The 17635-nt window shown below is 39.0% G+C and overlaps 1 protein-coding gene across 1 annotated transcript in view; it reads right to left on the bottom strand.

Annotated features, from left to right (window-relative positions):
* Positions 1-17635, bottom strand: part of ANKAR (ankyrin and armadillo repeat containing) — a 64829-nt gene that overhangs the window by 10842 nt on the left and 36352 nt on the right. The window contains exons 12-17 of the mRNA XM_046018176.1: positions 17371-17539; positions 11642-11883; positions 10910-11063; positions 10665-10826; positions 4585-4691; positions 2559-2681 (exon numbers count right to left, since the gene is read on the bottom strand). Of these exons, the coding sequence (XP_045874132.1) occupies positions 2559-2681; positions 4585-4691; positions 10665-10826; positions 10910-11063; positions 11642-11883; positions 17371-17539 (957 nt within the window). The remainder of the gene's footprint in view (positions 1-2558; positions 2682-4584; positions 4692-10664; positions 10827-10909; positions 11064-11641; positions 11884-17370; positions 17540-17635) is intronic.

Raw genomic sequence — 17635 nt, 5'->3', positions numbered from 1 at the left:
AATAAAAGGAACAGCTCTTCCTTATAGTTAAATACTAATTAATAAATATACAAAGAAGATGGTTATAGCAGCATTATCAACAATCGCTAAATTATGGAAAGAGCCCAGATGTCCACTGACTGATGAATGGATAAAGAAGATATGGTATATATTTACAGTGGAATATTATTCAGCCATAAAAAATGAAATCTTGCCATTTGCAATCGTGGTTGGAGCTAGAATGTATTGTGCTAAGTGAAGTCAGTCAGAGAAAGATAAATACCATATTACTTCACTCATATGTGGAATTTAAGAAACAAAACAAACAAACAGGGGAAGTGGGGGAAGAGAAGAAAACCACGAAGCAGACTTTTAACTAGAGAGAATGAAGTGGTGGTTGCCAGAGGGCAGGGGACGGGAGGATGAGGTCAGTGGGCGATCAGGACTGAGGAAGGCACTTGTGATGAGCACCAGGTGTCATTTATAAGTGTTGAATCATTAAAGTGTACCCCTGAAACGAATATTATACTGTATGAACTAACTGGAATTTAAATGAAAACTTGATTTAAAAAAAGAATTTTTAAAAAAATTGCCACTAGGCAAATAAACCATGTAATCATTGTTGCATCCATGGAAGCTAAAATTGGTGAGCAAAAGTGCATGCAAAACAGAATTATCTGCATCGGCTCAAAGTGTCTCACCTCAAGAAACTTGTTAATTAAAAGAGGCAAGTACAGTGAATTGACAGTGGAGAAACTGTAAGGACCCATCTAGCCGGAGCGACTCCATCTTGGTTAAAAGCTATTTTGTTGCTTGTGCAGTAAAACTTAAACTGACCCTGCCCCCCCCCCCCCCCCCCGAGAAACTTACTTAGAAGCAAGTCCGGGAAACCAGTAAAATATGGTCAGCTAGTTCCTAGTAACAGAGCCCAGAATACAAGGACGAGTCGGGCCAGATGGAGACATCCCATTAGTAAGAAACACACATACTTTTTCCCTAACCACCAAAGAATGTAAACCCCGCCGTTTGGGCGCCAAACTTGAGCAATTCTGACCAGAGTAATAGATTAGGTCAAACAGCTACTATAGGGCAAATTGTAATTCAATTGGCCACCTGCGTGTGACCTAACATGACTACAATCTCATTGGCCACCTATGTGTGGCCAGACTTTTGCTCTGTAAGATGGGGAGGGGTCGCCCTCTTCAGAGATGGCCCTGGCCGGTCAGTCTGACTTCTAATGCTTGGCATAGAATAGAGCTTTACATAACTTTCACCTTGTCTCAGTCTCATTCCCCTGACCAATCAATCATTTAATAATGGACCTAACAAAATATGACACATGGTACTAGTACTTTAACCAAGTACCCAGAGTTAGCACAGCCTGTTATGAAACGTAACAGCAGCATGTACCTCCTGAAAATAATGCAGTGGGCAGGTGAGTAAAGAAGACCACATCAGGGGCGCCTGGGTGGCTCAGGGGGTTAAGCCTCTGCCTTAGGCTCAGGTCATGATCTCAGGGTCCTGGTATGGAGCCCAGCGATGGGCTCTCTGCTCAGCGGGGAGCCTGCTTCCCCCCACCCCCCCTCCCCCGCCTACTTGTGATCTCTCTCTCTGTCAAATAAATAAATAAAATCTTAACCAAAAAAAAAAGAAGAAGAAGAAGAAGACCACATCATTTCTGTGGTATTCTTGCCAAAACGCACCACCTCAATTTAATCATGAGAAAACATCAGCTAATTCAAATTGAGGGATATTCTATAAAGTTACTGGTGTGAACTCACAAAAAATGTCAAAATCATGGAAGACATGCAAAAATCATGAAAGACAAAGGACAGTGTTTCACAGATTGAAGGAAACTAAAGGGACATAACAGCTAGATGTAATAGGAGATCCTGGATTGGATTTTGGAAGAGAAAAAGGACATTAGTGAGAAAATTGGCAAAATTAGATAAAATTTGCAGCTTAGTTAATTATATGATATCAGTGTTGATTTCCTTATTGATATCCAGGAAAGCTGGATAAAGGATATGCTAGAATACTCCATACTATTTTTGCAAAATTTTGGAAAATCTAAAATTATCTCAAAATTTTAAGTTTTTGTTTTTATTTTTTTGTTGTTATTTTTTATTATTATGGTTAGCCAACATATAGTACATCATTAGTTCTTGATGTAGTTTTTTTGTTTGTTTGTTTTGAATTATCCTGCCCATAACAGATTGCCGGGGAAAAGCTTTCCTTCATCACAAATAGTTTGAGAAGCTACCACTCTGGAATACTGGGTAAGAAATGGATGATTGAAAGTTGAAAGGTCATAAAATTAGGAAAAAGTTTCAACACATCCAGGGCAGAAAAGATTTATTCATTCTTTGGGCATAAAAATTGCTACATTTCAAAGAAGAAATATGACAACTCTGAAAAATATGGAACAGTATTATTTCATCATTACAAACTAATGACCTACCAAAGAGATTTTACATTTCTCATGTAATATAGTTAAGTATTGCTGTGAAACATTTATAATTTGACAATGGGTCTAAAAACCTTTTCACATGAGCTCTAACATTTTATAAAGGCATTACCTTATCGGGAGAGTGAAGAAGTTGAAGGACATCGGCATACCTAAACCCTTCGTTTTCTTGTAATTCGTTCTGTAACTGATCATTCCTTAGGACGATGCATGCCAAGGAAAATGCCACTTCAACCTAAATATGTGGTTTTCAGAAATTATTTTTCACTCATGACATATTTCATTATACAGACTTCCATATGGGATATACTTATTCAAAGATAATATATAATTCATTGATTCCAGTTCTCTAATATTCATTTTTTTCAGTTCTCTAATATTTAGAAGGTGGTATTTATAACGTTTGGAGGAATGTCCCTTATAATTTTTAACAGCTAAGAAAACATCCTCCTTCTGTGTGCGGTCGGCACAACCACGCAACTCCACCGGGGAGCATGGGAGGAGCCAGCCAGAAATGGGAGGAGATATAATCTTAAGTGCATAGTTGTATCCCTTCCACATCTAAAAAATTTTTTTAATTTCCTGGCATGAGGATAAAATCTGTTTTGAACTGCTTGTTGGCTACTGACCATGGAGCTGGCAGGCTTCCATGGAATGAATTAAGCAAAGCACTGGGGAGCAGTCCTGAGAAATACTGTGTTTCGGGAGTCACATCTGATGTACACTCTGAACCCTTCTCAGAGGACGCGAACGAACCTCATCTGCTGTTGGGACCCGACAGGTAACGTTCTTTAAGTATTACATCATGCGTTTCTATGAAGAATGCCATGAATTTGAAAAGCATGATTACTATTACAAAACTTTGCTTACTATAGAATCACATTTGAAGAAAAGTATTGGAATATATTTGTGTTCTGTTTTGAACACGTTAAAGAACTCACTGAAAACATATACCGAGGGGCACCTGGGTGGCTCAGTGGGTTAAAGCCTCTGCCTTTCGCTCAGGTCATGATCCCAGGGTCCTGGGATCGAGCCCCGCATGGGGCTCTCTGCTTGGCGGGGAGCCTGCTTCCTGCTCTCTCTCTCTCTCTCTCTGCCTGCCTCTCTCCCTACTTGTGATCTCTATCTGTCAAATAAAAATAAATAAAATCTTTAAAAAAAAAAAGAAAACATATACCGAAATATGGATGGATGCAATTGAAGTAAACCGTTTTGCCATGAAATTGCATGTTTTGAAATAAAAATGTATTTTTATGTGACATTATCCATAGTCGTGTGAAATTTATTTGTACTTTGAAAGTCAGCATAAGTTTTACATATAATTCAAGCCAAAAAATTGCTAGTATAGGCTCCTTCCTTTTTTCCCCTAATCAACTCCTATAATAGAATATTTTCTTTCATAGCCAGAAAAGCTGCATACCTTAGAACATCTTTTCTCATAATACATTCTTTAAAATAAATAATACTGTATTTACTTACATATTTCTGTTTTCTCATTTCTGACAGAACTCATACTAAATTTTGAATAGAAAATATATAATTTCCTGCCTGGCTAACTCTAGATGTCCTAAATTTTCAAAGCTTTGGTAGAGGATTTGAATAGACATGAGCATCACTTTATTAAAAGCAATTTACTAGAAGTAAATAGAAGAGTGAATGACTCTTAACTCATCAGTTATTTATATAAGAAAACTATTGTTGCTGGCCAACACAGACTGCTTGGTAGAAGGTAAAGCTATTTTAATGGTGCAATACTATAGGAATCACTTATATCTGAGAAATTTCGCTACATAAATCACACACATCCTCATTATCCCCACCGTTTTAGCAACCAATATCCGAAGAATAGGAAAGAAATTCTGTGAATAATCAGATATCTGAGGAATAAGACTTATTAGATGAGTAAAGATGCAAGATTTACTTATTTGAAAATGTTATATTTTAATAAAATTTACTATTTTTATAGCAACTTTTTAATTTAAAACTTCTAGAATTTTGTTTAAAATGTTAACTTTTTAATTATACTTGTGAATTTATATAAAGATACAAATTATTCTCAAAAAGTCATATTTCTGTTAATTTTTACTACATCAGGAAAAAACCCTTAATCAGAAAAGACCTTAAAACCTTTTATATACCTTGATGTTAGGAGAAGGGTGATTTCTCAGTAGTTGAATAAGTACTGGAAAGGCATTTTCCTCTGCAACAAATTGTTGACTGATAGGATTACTTGTATGGGCGACACCTATAAGAATATACATATCAGTAAGAATATTTCTTTCCATCTTGGAAATGATAAAGTCAAACACAGCTTGGTATGTTGGGCTAAGTTTTCTAGCATAATATGGTTAATAAATTACAAAAGGAAACACCATATTTTAGGGGCATTTACCAAAAAGATACAAATGTAATCCAAAGGGGCACCTGCCCCCCAATGTTTATAGCGGCAATGTCCACAATAGCCTAACTATGGAAAGAGCCCAGATGTCCATCGGCCGATGAATGGACAAAGAAGATGTGGTAGATATATACAATGGAATATTACACAGCCATCAGAAAATGAAATCTTGCCATTTGCAACTAGAACTAGAGGGTATTATGCTAAGCAAATTAAGTCAAACAGAGAAAGACAATTATCTTATGATCTCATTGATATGTGGAATTAAGAAGCAAGGCAGAGGGTCATAGGGGAAGGGAGGGAAAAATGAAACAAGATGAAACCAGAGAGGGGGACAAACCACAGGGACTTCTAATCTTAGGAAACAAACTGAGGATTGCTGGGGGGAGGACAGGGTAACTGGGTGACAGACATGTTTTGTAATGAGTCCTGGGTATTATATAAGACTGATGAGTCCCAGGCCTGTACCCCCTGAACCAATACATTATGTATTAATTAATTGAATTTAAATTAAAAAAAGGAAATGCTATATCAACAGCATTTTACCTGAATTATTTTTTAAAAAGCAAAATGAATAAACATGGAAAAATTGCTATTAGAAGTGTGGATGTTTTCTACTAGTCACAAAACCAAGGAATGACAAATTTAGACTATTAGAGAATAATAATATAAAAGCTGTCATTTACTGAAGATTTTTACTTGCAAGGTCCTTAAGCTTGTAGTTGCTATTGTATTCCATAAAAAAGTATTTTTATAAAAATGACTAGAGTAAGTCACATGGTTAAAATTTCTAGATTCCTTTAATACACATACTAAAAAGATAATCTTACTGTCTCCTTTTGTAGCATAATACTTTAAATTATAGGCCAGTCTCAGTATAAAAACTTCTCATCTCTCTATCTAGCGGATATACAAATAATTTGAATTTTGTTCTTTTGCTAACAAATACCACAACATACACAGCAGGTTTATATACTTAAATATAAATACAAGATCAGACCTCTCTCTGAACAATGGAGAGAAGTCACTCATCATCTGGGGAAGTTTGAAGGAACTGGAAGAAATAGGAGCAAAAGGACATGTTTGTTTCCTTCTTCCCAACCCCCCACACTGGCCACTTAGGGATGTACAGACATTGATTACACGTATATTCTCGATTCAGCAGGCAGGTCTTGAATGCCTAACTCATCAGGAACTGAGGTAAGAAGTAGGGTTAAAAAGAGAAATTAGAAGGTGCCTGGGTGGTTCAGTCAGTTAAGTGTGTGACTCTTCATCTCAGCTCAGGTCTTAATCTCAGGGTCATGAGTTCAAGCCCTGCATTGGGTTCCACACTGGGCATGGAGCCTACTTTAAAAAAAAAAAAAAAATGGAAAAGAGGAATTAGAATCTCTGCCTCCAAGGTATTTATATTCTATAGGGAAGCAACTATTTAAATACATGATTCCAGTACATGCAATGGGTGCTTTAACAAAGATACAAAAAATACTTGAAGCACAGAAAAGGGATTGCTCATCTCAGAGTAAGAGATTTTGAAGGGTGAAGGTGCTAACGCAGGTCCCCCCAAAATGAATATTTTTAATAATCATGATTATGTTAATGATGATGGTAGTGTGATAAGACGAATACCATCCCGTCTCTGACTGAATCTTCACATGTTAATAATGGGATGAAACGCCATTAGGTTAGGAAAAGAAGCACTACGAGCAGTAAGCCAAACAATTCTCAGAGCTCACACAGTGCTAAGAATGGTTTATGCTCTGTGGCCAGAGTTCAGATTCCTCATAATTCAAGGGACTATATAAGGAATTAAGTCCTCGGAAAGATATCATCTTAATAGTGGAGTTAAATTAGTTCCAGAGTAAAAGCTGCTCTAAAATTGTCCTAATAAAGCTTGAAAGCTAGCTGCAAATGGAGCAAACTGATCCCAAGTAAGATAACCGCATGCCAGAACAAAGCCTAATTCCCTTTAAAGGAAAACAAAAAAATTCAGCATGTATCAGTTTGCAATTCACAATGTCCAGCATTCAATCAAAACTTATTATGCATAACATTAAAATAGAAAATACCTAAGATAAAATATATACAAGAATTGTGTATTGTAAACTAGGAATCATTGCTGATTGATATTAAAGAAGACCTAAACAAGTAGAGAGACATACAGTTCATAGACTGGAGGTCTTAATAATACGGAGATGCCTGTTCTTCACAAATTTATTTATAGATTTCATGCAATTCCAATAAAAATAATAGATCTTTTTCATAAATTGACAGATTGATTTTTTAAATTATATGGAATCGCAAAGGACCTAGAGTAGCCAAAACAACTTTGAATAAGAATAGCAACGTTGAAGGACTTATACTTCCTGCTTCCACGATTTACTGTAAACTTTCAATAATTAAGACAGTGCGTATAACATAAAGATAGACAAATGGGTAAATAGAACAGAATAAAAAGTCCAGAAATAACTCAGAAAAATTCAATGGAGGAAAAGATAATCTTTTCAATAAATGGAGCTGAAACGATTGGACAGCCACATCAAAAAAAAAAATCTTGGCCATATGCAAAAATTAACTCAAAATGGATCATATGTCTAAATACAGAGAAAAACAGAAACCTTCGTGATCTTGAGTTTGGCAGGTTTCTTAAAGATGACACAAAACTTATGAACTAAATTTAAAATACCAATAAATTGGACTTCATCGAAATTAAAAACTTTTGCTCTTCAAAAGACCGTGTTACAAAAATGAAAGGACACACCATAGACTGGGAATAAGCAAAACATACATCTAACAAATGATTTGTATCTAGAATATATAAAGAATGCTACAATTCAATAAGACAACACAATTTTAAAAATGGGCGAAATAGGGGCACCTGGGTGGCTCAGTGGGTTAAGCCTCTCGCTTCGGCTCAGGTCATGATCTCAGGGTCCTGGGATCGAGCCCTGCATTGGGCTCTCTGCGCAGCAGGGAGCCTGCTTCCCTCCCCCCCCCGCCCCCCCCCCCCCCGCCTGCCTCTCTGCCTACTTGTGATCTCTCTCTCTGTGCGTCAAATAAATAAATAAAATCTTTAAAAAAAAAAAAAAGTAAAAGAAAATGGGCAAAATATCTGAACAGACGCTTTACCAAAAAGGTATACAAATGGCAACTAAGCACATGAAAAGATGCTCTGCATCATTAATCATGAGGGAAAAACAAGTTAAAACCATAATGAGATTTACTACATACGCACTCTAATGGCCAAAATCATCGTGCTAAGTGTTGGCAAGGATGTGAAGCTGTTGGAACTCTCATACACTGCTAGTAGGAATGCAACGTAATAGCACAACTTTGAAAGACAGTCTGGCAGTTTCTCTATAAGTTAAACACACACCTACTCAATGACCCAGGAATCCTACTTTTTGGTATTTACCCAAGAGAAATGGAAACATCTGTGTCTGTACAAAGACTTACACACAAATGCTCACGGCATCTTCATGTATAATAGCAGGAAACTGGCAACAATCTAAATGCCCATGAGTGGGCGCTTGGACGAACGGGCCATAGTATGTCCACGTGCATTCGTCAGGCTTGCCAGAGGAACAGCAACAGCGTGTGTATGCATGTAGGGAGGCAGATAATAACTACAGGTATCCTAAGTCATAAAATCATCCATCATACCATACAATGGAATACGACTCAGCATTAAAAAAGTGAACACATATGCATAAATATCAAAATAGCTATGCTGAGTGAAAGCACCAAGAAAAAGTCATATCTGTATAATCCAGTTACAGAAAGTTCTAGAAAATACAAACAAATCCATAGTGATAGAAAACACCAGTGGTTCGCTGGGGACAGAAGTGCAAAGAGGGGGGATTCCAAAGGCACACAATGAAACCGTTTGGGGTGATGGCTATATTCATTTGACTCCTGTGATGGTGTCACAGCTGAATGCGCATGTTGAAACTCGTCAAATTGTATGGTTTAATGTAGTTTTATATTTTATTCTATTGTATATTTTATTTAAATATTTTATTGTGGGGCGCCTGGGTGGCTCAGTTGGTTAAGTGTCTGTCTTCAGTTCAGGTCATGATCTCAGGGTCCTGGGATCAAGTTCCACGTGGGTCTCCCTGCTCAGCAGAGTCTGCTTCTCCCTCTGCCCCAGCCCCCTGTGCACTTGCGTTTACACGCACATCCTCTCTCTCTGAAATAAAATCTTTAAAAATAAATAAATATTTTATTGTATGTAAACTATTTCAGTGGGTCTTTAAAAACCCACTTTAAAATTTTCTGGGCATGCAAAGAAGTAGGAAAATATGATTCATAATCAGGAAAAAATATTGGCCAGTAGAGACCCAGAAATGATACAGATGCCGGAACTCATTACAGGGACGTTAAAACAGCTATTTTAAATATGTTACATTTGTTCAAGAGTGTAGAAGGAAAAATGAACATGACGAGGAAGAAAAAGGGAGGTGTGTGTGTGTATGTATAACCACTCTAAACCAGTAAATATGAAATCAAGATTTTCCTCCACAATTCTCTCGGAGATCCCCTTGTCTGTGGCAAATGTAGATGGTTTGTAGACAGCCTTGAAGTGAAGTAATGAGAAGAAATTGCTTTTGTGCACGGACACGTACACACACACATGGTAGTTTTGTATATATCTTGTCATCTCTTAGAATTTTAGAAATCTCTATAATCTATACCATAGGCTCTGGCTAAAAAAAGAAACATTTCTTTGTCCGACTGACTGCCCTTGGAGCTTTAATGAGCTCCAGCAAAGTAGCTTTTTCAAGCAAGGAGAAAAAAATCTTTTTGGAACCAATTCCTACATTCTTCATTCAGCTAGACTATCTTTCGAGGAAATACAATCAACTACAAATAAAGATTTTTTTTCTTATCTCCAAGAAACAGTCTACAATCAGCTTCAGGCATTCACGAAGGTCAGCAGAGAACTCCAAGGTTGGTTTTTGGTAGATCAGTCACTGACAATTCTACACACTCTCACAGACACCCCCAAATACCAGTTCCTTTGCCATGAAAGGAACAACTAGACTTACTGGCCACTTTCATTTTTTAAAAAAGGATTTTATTTATTTATTTGAGAGAGAGCGAGCGATAGAGAGCAGGAGCTAGGGCAGGGGCAGGGGGAGAGCAGCGGACCCCCTGCTGAGCGAGGTGCCAACTCAGGGCTCTATCCTGAGACTCCAGGATCACAGCTTCAGTGAAGGCAGATGCTGCACCGACTAAGCCACCCAGGTGCCCCCTGGCCTCTTCATAAAGAAAGAAGTATTATGGAAAAAAGACTAGAACTGGAAAATGTGCCCCAGCATTAGAAACTCTATATAAAACTTACAGTTCTTAAGATTCAAATGAAGAAATATTTTCCTCTTAAACTTAAAAGTGAGATTCCTTTAACTCAAAACAGCTGAAGCTCGTTGTCCTCATTATCCTTTTTAACCAGATTTGAAGGGTAAAGCTGATAAAAAAATTTTCTTTTCTTTTTAAAAATATTTTATTTATTTATCTGACAGAGAGATCACAAGTAGGCAGAGAGGCAGGCAGAAGAGAGAGAGGGGGAAGCAGGCTCCCCGCTGAGCAGAGAGCCTGATGCGGGGCTCGATCCCAGGACCCTGAGACCATGACCTGAGCCGAAGGCAGCGGCTTAACCCACTGAGCACCCACACCACTTTTACTCATTAAGGTCTTAGAGAAATAAAAAAACGATGATAAGCCTTTTATAGATTGAGTATGATTTAGGGCTTTATCAATGGAGACAGAGAGGAAGGGAAGCATCTTACTGATGATTCAAGAATTGAGAGAAACTTTACAAACCAATGCAAATGGACCCCACGGCTCTGATGACACTCAGAAGTGTGCCTTCAGCGATTTTACTAATCCTCAGTAAGCGGACCAGCGGAGCGATGCCATTGCCCTCGCAGATCTGATTCTGATGCATCCTGCTGTCCTTACTTAGGGCTATGACCGCCTCACCTCCTGGTCAAGAGAGCAAGAAATACGTCGGCCTCTTCGTGGTGCCACTCCACACGGTGCCGATTTATGCCCAGGAGGTAACTTACCCACGTACTGCATCTTAGCTGACGGCGACAAAAGCATATTTATTATAAAGTTGTATCCGATCTGTTCTGCCATGTACTTCTGCTGTTTCAGGGTTTGTCCTGCCAAGGCCCAAAGGGTTACAGCTCCTTGTTCCTTAACGTCTGTTTGAAACGCCTGTAAAACAAACTCCGTTCTTCCGGTGCACATTATTGAACACTGCAGGGATGTTTTATAAAGTTTCATTCTCAGGGCGCCTGGGTGACTCAGTTGGGTCAGTGTCCACCTCTTGCTTTGGGCTCGGATCATGATCTCAGGGTCATGAGATCCAGCCCGTGTCAGGCTCCACACCAGGCACGGTGCCCGCTTGAGAATCTTCCCTACCCCCCACAACATGCTCGCACTTTCTCTCTAAAACCAACCAACCAACAAATAAATAAAATCTTTAAAAAAAAAGTTCATTCTAGAATTGGTTTAGGGGCGCCTGGGTGGCTCAGTCGTTAAGTGTCTGCCTTCAGCTCAGGTCATGATCCCAAGGTCCTGGGATCCATCCCCACATCGGGCCCCCTGCTCCGTGAGAAGCCTGCTTCTCCCTCTCCCACTCCCCCTGCTTGGGTTCCCTCTCTCGCCGTCTCTCTCTGTCAAATAAATAAAATCTTAAAAAAAAAGAGTTGGTTTTAGTTTCTTCTCACTTTACTAAATTCAGTATTGAATACTTTTCTAAGAAAAATGACAAGTTATCATAAAATTCCTACCTTGAGGAGTTTTAAAAGATATTTACTTAATGATTGTTCCAGAAATGCTCTCTGTATATACGGGTTGTAACTAGCCAGTGATTCCACAGCCATTGCTCCCTTCACTTGGACACTAAGTTGTTTCCCTTTAAAAAGAGCCACCAGAGGAGGAATGGCTCCCTCCAGAGCGATCGCGTCCTGAACATCCCTGTTGTCACGGGCAACCTCAGCGATTGTGGCAGAAGATAGAGCCTTCAGCACGTCTTCAAATGAATTCAAGAAACAGTTAAACAAACCTTTTAAAAATACGAAAATGCAACTTATCATTAGATTCCTTATTTAAAAATCCAACTTAGAGAGTGTATAGAAAATTTAGAAAATAAGAAAAACAGGAACAAAATTGTCCAGATTCTCACTACCCAAATGCAAGTATTTCCTTTAGTCTTACTCACTTTTTAAAGAAAAAGATATATTTAAGTAGTGTTACAGACATATTTAACATAGTTGTACTATAAGCACAATATCTTACATTTTAATTTACCAGTAAAACATTTTCTCATTCTTTTTTTTTTTTTTTTTTTAAAGATTTTATTTATTTATTTGACAGAGGGAGATACAAGTAGGCAGAGAGGCAGGCAGAGAGAGTGAGAGGGAAGCAGGCTCCCTGCCGAGCAGAGAGCCCGATGCGGGACTCGATCCCAGGACCCTGAGATCATGACCTGAGCCGAAGGCAGCGGCTTAAACCACTGAGCCACCCAGGCGCCCCATTTTCTCATTCTTTATGAACATCAGTGACTCCTAAATGTTCCATTAATGAGTGTATTACATTTCCTTATCCATTCACCTTTTAAAAAAACAGAGGTCATTTCCAACTTTTCACTGTGTTAAACAATATTTAGGAGAAATCTTGGCACAAACGTTATTTTTCTTTCCTGGATTTTTCCCTTAGTATAGAGTCCCAGGAATTACTGGAGTAATTTAATATATCACAGTAAATTAGTTTCCAAAAGTGATAATTCCATTTACCCTGCCATAATCAGAGTATGAGAGTTTCAGTGCGACTGTACGTTTTTAAGTATAGATATAGATACCAGCATTAAGAATACATACATACATTTAGCTAATTTGATAGGCAAAAAACTGTGTCTCCTTTTATTTCATATTTATGGATACTGTTGAATCTAAATAGTTTCATACATTCTTATTAACCAGTTGTATTTGTTCTCTTTAAAACTTACAGAAAATTTACAAAAGTCCAAGAACTCCCTCAAGATTTGCAAAAATTGATATACCGTCCATTTTTTTTTAGCTTTTTCTTACTTTCTGTCATGATGTTTCAAACTTACCACATACCTGCTCTGCTCCAGCCCTGAAATGAACCATTTCTTCAAGTTCTCTTTTCTTTTAGTGAGGAATGGTACTTAGAAATCAAGATTTTTGGGTACTAGATATGTTCATTTTTACTGAAATATCATTGCTTCCAGACTCTCCTAGCAGACAAAACTAGGAAAATAAATGTTTCCAATTTTTCAATTCCAGCCCAACCTTACAGGATTCTTTATTGCCTTCCCGTATTCTGCATACTTCTTTTCACAGCGAGAACAGAATATTATCAACATATTTATTCATCTGTTCAGTTCTACAATACTTAGAACACAGGTTTAGAGCCGTTTCACCCATATCACTACGAAATACCAACCCAAGATATGTCTGCAGGTATCTTTTTTTCTCCTGTAGGCTGAGGTTATATAATGAAGTGCTATGTTCACCCGTTTTGTTTTGTGTTTTAAAGCAGGGTCCACACCCAGCTTGGAGCCCAGTGTGAGGCTTGAACTCACGACCCTGAGATCAAGAGCTGATTTGAGATAAAGAGTCAGATGCTTAACCAACTGAGCCACCCAGGGGCCTGTGAAGGGCTGTCTTCAAAAGTCACTGGTTATTAATTTGTTTCTTCTTTTAAAGTCTTCATGTGGGTGCCTGGGTGACTCAGCCAGTTGAGCATCTGCCTTCGGCTCGGGTCACGGTTTCGGGATCCTGGGATCAAGCCCCCTGCTGGGCTCCCTGCTCAGCAGGGAGTCTGCTTCTCCCTCCCTCTTTCTCTCTCTCAAATAAATAAAATATTTTTAAAAAATAAAAAATAAAATCTTTACGTAATTCATTTGAAATCTAGTTGGGCTCATTTGTTTCTGCTTGTTTTAAATTTTAGTTTTCCCCCAGTAGACTTGTAGATCTAATGTGCTTTTTTGTAATATGTAAGACACGTTTCCCAAAGTCAAAACTGTACAGAAGGTGTCTTTGTGGTCAAGTGGGCAGACTCGAAACCTAGTGCTTGTGTTTCCACAGACTATGCAGGTTAGTTCTCTCTGTTAAGGCCGAGTGTTCATATGTGTGTGTGTATGTGTGTGTGCGTGTGTGTGTATCACACATCAAATATGTTAACTTTCAGTTATGAATATTTTCATCATTCACTCATTTGTTTTCTCAGCAAATACTTTGAGGAGCTACTACATGCCAGGCACCGTCTTAGGCACAGAGAAACAGTGATGAACTGACAAGACAAAGTCCCTGAACCTTGTGGGACAAGCCAAAGGCCAGAAGTATGAAATAGCAAAATGTTCCGTACTCATTCAGAGTAAAATAAGGGAGGCAGTGACAGGAAGTGATGGGAAGGTCATTTCTATTTGGAATTAGGTTAGAAGGGCATACAAGCTATGACAGAAATTTGGGCTTTATCTTAGGTGACAAAGAACCAGTGAATGATTTTAAAAAGGTAAAAATGTGGTCAACTTTGCATTTACCTATATAACTCTAGTAAAACTTGAAATGTTAAACCCAACAGGTTACTAAAATTAAGAGAGTGGGGGGGGGGGGATCATTCTTTTACCCTGTACTGCTGAGTCCGTCCAAAAAGTGGAAATTCCTATACTCAGGTGTGTTGCTCATTTATTCCATAAAAGGAATAGTGAGGGGGTGCCTGGGTGGCTCAGTGGGTTAAGCCTCTGCCTTCGGCTCAAGTTATGATCTCAGAGTCCTGGGATCGAGCCCCGCATCGGGCTCTCTGCTCGGCGGGAAGCCTGCTTCCCTCTCACTCTGCCTGCTTGTGATCTCTGCCTGTCAAATAAATAAATAAAATCTTTTTTTTTTTAAAAAAGGAATAGTGAGTTACAAAATCTCTTAATTTGGAGAATCAGTCATCACAAATGCATGACTTGGGTTCTTTTGGCACTTTTTTTTTCTCTTTTCTCGAAGCAAGCTTTCCAACAATGAGGCTGAAGTTTTGATCTATTTGACTCCTGTGTCTACTTATCAAATGGATCCAAATTCTAAAGGGAGAGGGACTATCTTAGCATCTCAATAACCCAAGCTGTCTCCAGTGCTCAGAGGAAAAGCAGGGACTCGGCTAGAGAGCCAGCAAGAGTGGATCCGAACCACAACGAAGTTCTGGACAGTAAATACAATTGCTTAGGAGAGTGTGGTATATTAAAAACCAACCAACCAACAAACCAACCAACAAAGACAGACGGAGAACGTAGGCTGAGGAACCCCAACTTTGAGAGTTTAGATGGAGTTGGTCTGTATAAGAGTTAAGAATGGAGATGTTCTCAAGTTTCTGTGAGCTGAATTCCGAAGTTGTCAGATTCTGGAAGGTCCTGACTGCAGGTACTTCTCTCCCCTAACCCCGCAGGGAGTGTGGCGAGCACATCCGCAGTGAGCCGTGTCAATACTCAGCCTAGGAAGGATGACGAGCTCTGTAAGTTTTGCTGACAGTTTGCAACTGAAAAGCATTTTGTGTCCTTTCTGTTACAGTTTTCTACTTCCACGGTGGGGTCATACGAATCCTTGTCAGTAACACAGAACAGGACGATCGTGGGCCAGAAGGATGAACTCTGAAGCAGTACAGGGATGAGGTAGGCACGCCAGCAGAAAGGGGCAGAGTAAGAAACAAGCAGCTGAAGACGGGTGAGGCAACAGCTACACCCAACCAAAGCCAGCAAGGGAGGAAGTCCCGGAGCCAGGGGCGAGACTGAGGAGATGTCAATAAATCCGTCGTCTCAAGAAACTGCCCATGACTCTGCTTTGGGGCCATTTTACCTTAATGCGTGAAATCTTAGAGTTGATGAGAATGGATGACCCTGGAATTAACAGAATTCCTGTCTGAACCTCTACACATTGCCAACCCAGCTGACAGCCAAGAGAATCACTTGTTAAAGCACTAAAATGATAAATGAAGCATTTATAAAGTATAAATGAAGAGAAAAAAATGATTAACTTTTTTCCCCAAAATCATCTTTCTTGGAATGAGGAGATAATGTAGATTACAGATTAGGATAAGTTACATTCATTAAGACAAGGCAAGAGCCCAAAAGAAATAATTTCAACAATTTATTTCTACAGCTTTCTTTCATGAATTTATTTACTGTTTATTTGTTCAAACAGCCTCTATAATTTGTGCTTTGTTCTAGCATCTAGGATTTGGAGGATGAAAAAGGATTTGCATTTTCTTAGGGGGGGAGGGGCAGAGGGAGAGGGAGAGAACTTGAGGCAGCTTCACACCCAGCATGAGCCGGACTTGGGCTCAATCTCACAACCCTAAGATTAGGGCTTGAACTGAAATCAAGAGTTGGACGCTTCACCAAATGAGCCACCCAGGTATGCCCTGCTCTGTCTTTACATTTTAATTAAGGAGACAAGACAGAAATAATAAAATAAAGAACAATTATAAACAAGTAAAAAATTCTATGGCTAAAATAAGCATAAAAGCTGGCTCTCTCATGCTTTGTTTAAACTTCTTTTAAAAAAAAAAGAATTTTATTTATTTATTTCTGTGAGAGAGAGAGCATGAGCAAGGGGAGCCGCAGGCAGAGGGAGAGGGAGAAGCAGGCTCCCCGCGGAGCAGAGAGCCCGAAGTGGGACTCGATCCCAGGACCCTGAGATCATGACCTGAGCCGAAGGCAGAGGCTTCACTGACGGAGCCAGCCAGGCGCCCAGCAGACGGGAATTACTGAATTACTAACTCTGAAGCTCTAACTTAAGAGCAAGCTCTGTGCAACACCCCTCATCCATACCTCGACTGACCAGCATAGTTTTTCTCTATTTACTCCTGGAAAACTAGAACAGAAAGATGATAAACTGAGGAGGAAGAAAAATGGGCAAGCTTTTCCCCATTTTTTATCCCCTCAAATTTGGGGAAAACCATGGGCTTGAGGCTTACACTGTTAGGTGTCTGCTCACTGAAATGAGCTAATTCAAACAGAACCGAAGGGACTGCCCACAGCGCAGACCAGAGCTACCTCACCGCTGGTGATGCTCTTGCGCCGATATGTAATTCAGAATGTGGTAATTGACCTAATGACCTGATGACCTAGAATTCTGATATCCAATATCTAACAGCGAATCTGAAGTTTTCGTGGCAACTGATCAAATGGTTCCCAATGACCAAAATATGTGTCATTCACACAAGGAGTTATCTACTCAAGTTCCTGGGCACATTAACTGCATTCTTTTCATGATTTATGCCAGTATTTCCATTTATAAAAAAAAGTTCAATTGAACTTTATTGTTAAACTATAACTTTGAGAGTCAATTCCTTTATAAACCAGCATTTGAACTTGAGTGTTTCGGGTATTTAGTTTACATTATACATGTGTAGATCCATTCTAGGACATGCGTTCCTACTGGACAAGTACAACCAGTATTTGCTTAGTTAATAAATCTGATCACCTAGAAATAAAACAGAAATTGAGGCTCACCTGAATCAGAACTCAGAAATGTGATAAGATACCGGATGCCTTTATGGTCTCTCACTGCTCTTTGGTTTTGTTCATTTCCCATACATAACACTCGTATACAGTTCATTACATTTATTAGCACATTTTCTATGTCTAACCTCAAGAGACTTATCAGAGCTGGGATTCCATTCTAAAAAGAAAGGAACGAAAATTAATTGGTGGGCATGTGATGTGATCAGCCCTGGTGCCATACACAACTAACGCACCGTTGAACACCGCGTCTGAA

Source organism: Meles meles, chromosome 9 (assembly GCF_922984935.1).
Source record: "Meles meles chromosome 9, mMelMel3.1 paternal haplotype, whole genome shotgun sequence".
NCBI lineage: Eukaryota > Metazoa > Chordata > Mammalia > Carnivora > Mustelidae > Meles > Meles meles.
This window is presented reverse-complemented; position numbering and strand designations above follow the sequence as displayed.